The sequence below is a fragment of the Morone saxatilis genome, unplaced genomic scaffold (assembly GCF_004916995.1).
Source record: "Morone saxatilis isolate NCDOM2014 unplaced genomic scaffold, NCSU_SB_2.0 Contig9, whole genome shotgun sequence".
NCBI classification, from domain to species: domain Eukaryota; kingdom Metazoa; phylum Chordata; class Actinopteri; family Moronidae; genus Morone; species Morone saxatilis.
The window spans coordinates 2667270-2673730 of record NW_023340268.1 but is presented as its reverse complement, the minus strand read 5'-3'; the positions used below and the strand labels follow the sequence as shown (position 1 = coordinate 2673730).

Here is a 6461-nt window from a genome sequence, read left to right as displayed (position 1 = left end):
CCTCATTCTGAACAGGACCATTAGATCTGAGCTGACTATAACCAGCATCACGGACTCATGCCAGAGAAGAAGATGGAGGAGGGATCAATAGATGTAAGAAAATAGAGAAAAAAGGTCTGATGTTGGGTGATCAGGTCTGATTTTTGGGGTGATCATGTCTGGCATGTTGGTGTGATCCAGGTCTGGTTCCAGGTTTCCATCAGATTAATGGGGTCGGAATGGTCAGGGCTCTGTGCGAGTTCTTCCAGAAACATTTCATTCATGGAGCTTGCTTTGCAAACAGAAGTTGGAAGCAGCATATTGCTAGAATATTGGTTCTCTGTTGGCTTTCTTGGCGCATGTGGCGGCTTTTTTTTGTTTTGTTCTCTTTGTCATTGCGGTCTGATCTCGCTCCTCGGCTGCCTGATATTACGTCAAAAGCATCTCCGAGGGGAGGGGACGGGGGCAAACAAACAAAAAGTGAAGCCAAAGTGATTTCCATGACAACATTATCACTGGTGCGGGAACTCGAGTTCCTCCGTAGGGGCAGGTACGATAACCGCGCGCACACGTCCGCTGCGATCTGTTTTCCCATGAGTCTCCTTGTCTGTCCTCATCAGCCCCAGGAGCCTCTGAGCAGCCTGAAGTCCATGGCCGAGCGAGCAGCACTCAGCTCAGGGATGGAGGGAGACGTGCCCTCCCTGCACCTCACCCCAGGTAACACACACACACACACGGATGCACCTTAATAAAAGGAGATAGAGGGTTGCCACAGAGCAGAAATAGAAAAGCTGTAGTTTAATGGAACAAAATGTCATCTCACCTCCCACTCTCAGCCTCCTCTGAACAAAAACTGCTGATGATATTATCAGCCCTGACTCAACTTCTCTCTCTTTGTCTCTCTGACTTCAAATCCTGAATCCCTCCCCCCCTCTCTCCCCCCTCTTGCTGCACATCCTCTCTCACTCCCCTACATCCTCAGTTTCCTTCACCGTCACTCTTTTCATCTCCCTCACACTTTAATCTCTCGTCTTCTCTTTTGTCTCTCCTCAGACATCTTCCCCAGCAGCACTACGGCCCCCTCGGGCCCCCCGACAGCACCTCAGCCCTCGCTGTCAGAGGTCAGCATCCCCCCGTCGTTGGGGGTCTGCCCGCTGGGGCCGGTTCCCCTGTCCAAAGACCAGCTCTACCAACAGGCCATGGAGGAGGCGGCGTGGACGCACATGCCCCACCCGTCCGACTCCGAGAGGATCAGGTGCAGTTAAATGTTTACCTCTCACATTTTAGCACCACGCGGCGAAATCAAACCTCCACGCTGGTTTCTTTATCGGCCCGCAGATAAAGAAACCATTAGATGTACTAATACTGTAATGTTCACATATTATAATAGCTATTTTATAACATATATATTTGTTAATCACAATGTCTGATGAACTCATTTATATTTTGTCTGTTCAGTTACATCACTTTCCTTACAGTAGTATAAAGTATATAAATATTAAAGTAGAAATACCTCGAAACTGCACTTTATTACAGTATGTGAGTAAAAGTACTGTTGGACGGACTAAATAAGGCTTTTTAGATTTTTAATTCATCATCTAATCATTTTGTGTGTGAGAATGTGATTAAATAAATATCAATAATTCCAAAATACAGGTGAAAATCATCATTAGGCAGCTTAATCAAACAAGTCAACAAGTTTTTACCATGAGAGCCATAAAGAATGTAAACTGCAGTGATCATACAATCTCATTTATAATCAATTTAAACTGATCTCCTACTTGTTGATCTGTGAAAATAACAAAAGACGAAGAAGCCTCAATGGTTGATCTGAGTAAACAGGAAACATTTGCGTCCTACTGTTGGACGTTTCTGCTTTTGCCAAAGCTTTTAATTTGAAAAGATTTAGAAGAACTTTGTCCAGATTCAGCAGCTTTTCTTTCTCATCTCCCTTAAATCCATCAGCTGCAGCACGCACTTATCTCATACAAGAAATAATGTGGCATTTTATCAGTGTGCAGTAATGTAGCATACCTACACACACACACACACAGCAGGCACAATTAGAGAACAGATTATACTGGTTCTGTATCTACAGCGCAGTCTGCCCACACAGGTACAATTGACATTTAAATCCAAACACTCAAACCCTCTTGTCCCACAGTACCTGTTGTGTTTCACAGTCAGAGGAGGAGAGTGACATACATACACACACACACACACACACACACACACACACAGAAAAAAAGAAATCCCTGAAGGCTCTCTGTGTGTGTTTAAAACAAGATTGTGACATTAACTGTCGAGTGAAACAAACAAATGACAGGAAAGTCATTGTTTCTTAATAACTGTAATTAATTCCCAACACACACACACACACACACAGGCTGTTATTTTCAGCCACATATAAGAACTTCCAGCTCGTCCTCGATTTTATTCATATCAGTAACCTCAGCGTGCCTGTCCATGAGGAGTGTGTTAGTCAGACGCTGTCACCGTCTCAAACTTTGGGCCTGTTTTTTGGGCCACGCTGAGTATTTTTGGCACTCACTGACCTGGCTAACAGACTAACGGCCTAATGGACACAGAAAGAACAAACTGGGTTTTGTAAAAAACACATGGTTCGGGTGGAAAAGTGCATCTGAGCAGATTTTCCTACTCTTCCTCTATCAGGGAGGTGAATCTGTCGATCGATCGGACTAATGGATCTGTTAATTGTTCCACAGAGAGGTTAATCAAAGACCTCTTTGTCTGTCTGTAGAGTCCTCAGGTGGCCACTGTGGCCCTTCGGTACACCTGGGTTCATGAGTGTGGCTTAACTTTAGATTAGAGCCAGTGTGCTGATGCTGGATGTCTGCAGGCATTTAATCATTAATACAAATAATTCTTCTATTCATATTAAGTCATAATTATCTAACTAATATCTAATATCACTACTAAAAACTACTCAGATTACACCTTTCATTACACCGTCCACTAACATTTTCCATACTTTAAGAGTTGCTTTATATTTATTGATTTTGGAACAAGGTCCTCTCGTTGTCTTTTCATTTTTCAATTAAAATCAATTAGCTCTTGACTATTAAATTAATCAATTATTCAATTCAATTAAATTTTTATTTGTATACCCAATTCATAACAGAAGTTATCTCAAGGACACTTTTCAAATGAGAGGTCATAGATCCAAACTCCTTATAACTTTACAGGAGACCCAACCAGTACCACTCATGAGCAAAAAGCCTTCGCGACGGGGGCAAGGAAACTATAGAATTATGACTCATTATTGGGAAAAAACGTCCATAAACTTTGTGAAATGTGATTATTTTCTAATTTCCTCAGTCCTCTGTGACAGTAAACAAATATCTTTGGATTGTGGACAAAACAAGACATTTGAAGATTTTTTCCCCATTTTATGGACCAAACAATCAATCGATTAATGGAGAAAAAGATCAAGAGTTGAATCAGTAATGAAAATTAGTTGCAGCCCTACTTGAATCTAGCAAATACAGATTGTTAAAGGTGGAACTAAAAGCTGTCTTTTGATGTTAAAACAGCATTTTCCCACCCTGTAATTAATAAAAGCGTTAACACCCTTTATTTGTCATTGATTGATTGATGATTCATATTTTTAAAAACCAGCCTGAATCTCACTGATTACACCGATTAATTTACATCGTTATTAACACAGTAAATAAGATATAAGTGTGGACCTGAACCTGAACCCAGTGAGTGAATTCAGATTTCCCTTCCACTAACCGCTCCCTCTGTGTGGCTCTTACAGGCAGTACCTGATGAGGAACCCGTGCCCCACCCTGCCTTTCCACCACCAGGTGCCACCGCCACTCTCCGACACTGTAGAGTTTTACCAGAGGCTTTCCACAGAAACACTCTTCTTCATCTTTTACTACCTGGAGGTAAGCGGCGTGACGAGTGCCGTGATATCAACACACGACTCTGACATATCCCATGTGTTCTTACTAATTCGTATTCTCCGCCCTCCTCTCCCTGTGATTCTGCTCCCCTCTGCAGGGCACTAAGGCCCAGTATCTGGCAGCCAAAGCCCTGAAGAAGCAGTCCTGGAGGTTCCACACAAAGTACATGATGTGGTTTCAGAGGCACGAAGAACCCAAGACCATTACTGATGAGTTTGAGCAGGTCAGCGTCACATTTTCAACCTCTCGTGGAGAAACTGAACAAAGCATGCTGGGAGCGCAGGTTTAATTGCCAGGTCATGTGTCAGTAGCTCTTACGTTGTCTTTAAATAATGCTTCTTCTTTTCCAGGGAACGTACATTTACTTTGACTATGAGAAATGGGGCCAGCGGAAGAAGGAAGGCTTCACGTTCGAGTACCGGTACCTCGAAGACCGAGACCTCCAGTGACCTGCAGCAAGACAGACAGACGGATAAACAAACGAACGAACGAACCCACAGACGGCTGAGGAAGTGAGAGAAAGAGAGGGACAGATGGATGGAGAACAAAACAAATGAAGAAGGCTGGACCACCTGCTGACATTCCTGGATCTGATCTCAGCTCGTTGGGGAAAGGAGATGTTCAGGCTGCAGGGGGGCGAGCAGGTTTTAGAAAACCCTCCCTCCCTCTGACCCTCCAACCCCGCCTCATCATCCTCACCCCGGCAGTGATTACTCCTCCCAGCCCGTCATCCCTCCTCCTCCTCCTCCTCCTCTATCATCAGGCATTTTATTCCCATCTTTTTCCGAACTGGAACTTTCTTTAAAACAAGACTTTTGGTTTGTTTTGGCTGATAAGACACAAAAATCACACCCAAATATTCAGACTATCATGTGCTTTTCCCCCTCTGTGTCATCACTCTTATGTTGGCTTTAAGAAACCTTTTTGTTTATATTATTAGCCCCTTAAGAACCAAAGATAAATTGGTTAATCATACAGTACACAGGCTCTGTCCTCTTTCCAAACTAAAAGGTAGCGAGTGCAGAAGCCTCGACCGCGACCGCACACGCTACATCTGTGTTGTGTTGGTGCTACAATCTTTCAGTGTTAGTGGTATGGAGCAGGGACGCAGCAGCAGGGCAGGAAGGAGGTGAAATACGTCCAGAAGCCAAGATGAACTGAAGTGAGATCGGTTGGGAAGTTAGCGACCCGTAACCTGAACCTGTGAGGACCCGTAAGGTTCTAGGTGTGTGCATTTACAAATCCTCCCTCCATGAAGGTGAAAGAGTTCAGTTTGTGTTTTAGAGAGGTTCTGATCCAACTTTATGATTATGATGGAGTCATTCTGAACTGTATTGTATTATACAGAGACGTGTTGCTGCCATTTTACCCAAGTATAACTAAAGTATAATGCAATGCAGTTCAACACTGACCATAGACCTCGATACTGTCGGATCAACGCCTCTAAACCTTATTCAACGTTATAACCTTCATGAAGGGAGGATTTATTGCAGACTGCATTAGTTTCAGCCAGCTGTACATAATAAACTACACAACGAGGCAGCAAAGCACACGTCGGATAATCTGAATCAGAATTCACCGGTCGTTAACGTTCTTGTAGTTTCTGAAGAGTTTCACCTCGAAACAAATCGTCCACAAACTGAATGAGGTTTTGTGCGAGACTCAGGTAAAAAAAAAAAAAAACCCACATGATGAACGTTTTTTACTTCGTCGTCCGTTTCGGCTGCTTACCACGAACTCCTCCGCCAGCCAACAGTAGCTTAATAATGTTTTTTTCCTGCCCTGCTGCTGCAGCCACCACGAGGGCTTGTTGAGCTTCATGACTTCAACACCGATGAGCCTCACAAACGAACCGGTAACACCTGCCTCCGGTGTGCAGCGGCTCTCTTGACCTGACCTGCAGATGTTAACCCAACCAGTCTCCCTCGCAGCTCGACTGCCCAACGCCGGCCGCAGTCGCCGCCACGGGCCTCTCCCGCCGTCCTCAGAGGCCCTGCTGTATTCTTGTGAAGCGGTGAAAGCGGCCGGTTTCTTTTTGTGAATCCACCAGCCGTTGTGGTCTAAAAATAGCCTGCCCTGCCTACTCCCATCTAGCCACAGTGGAGGAGTGTGACAACACAGCCAGCGAGGTGTTGGTAGTAACTGTCTTTTACCTGGTGGGCAGTGTTATATCACAGTTTGCTCTGGAAACAAAAAGGGATCATCACTCGGGAGAATCGGAATATATTTACAGAATTGTATTTAAAAGTCTTTGTTTGGCCCCTCGAGCTTTCACGAGCTGCCTCACTGCCTTCACCTTGTTTCATTCAATCACCCAAAGTACAGAAAACATCCCCTAATTATTCTCCAGTGGGATCTACTCAGACTATAGTTTTGGTTTTGTTTGTTTTGAGGTATTTGAGAGTTCTGCCTCCACTCCGACACAGAACAGGTAACTGGAATCTTATTTGTGCATAAAAAAAAAAAAACCGATCGATTGTTTGTTACCAAGTGATGAAGATGAGAAGATCCATAACTACTCGAGCCAGCAGCCTCTTAGCTTAGCTTAGC

General features: G+C 44.1%; 1 protein-coding gene across 1 annotated transcript in view; it reads left to right on the top strand.

The window, feature by feature from the left end:
- Window positions 1-6401, top strand: part of cnot3b (CCR4-NOT transcription complex, subunit 3b) — a gene marked incomplete in the record, with an annotated part of 25853 nt that extends 19452 nt beyond the window's left edge. Inside the window, 5 exon segments of the mRNA XM_035681262.1 lie at window positions 600-696; window positions 1033-1234; window positions 3761-3893; window positions 4009-4134; window positions 4262-6401. Of these exon segments, the coding sequence (XP_035537155.1) occupies window positions 600-696; window positions 1033-1234; window positions 3761-3893; window positions 4009-4134; window positions 4262-4360 (657 nt within the window).
- Between the last annotated feature and the right edge of the window lie 60 nt (window positions 6402-6461).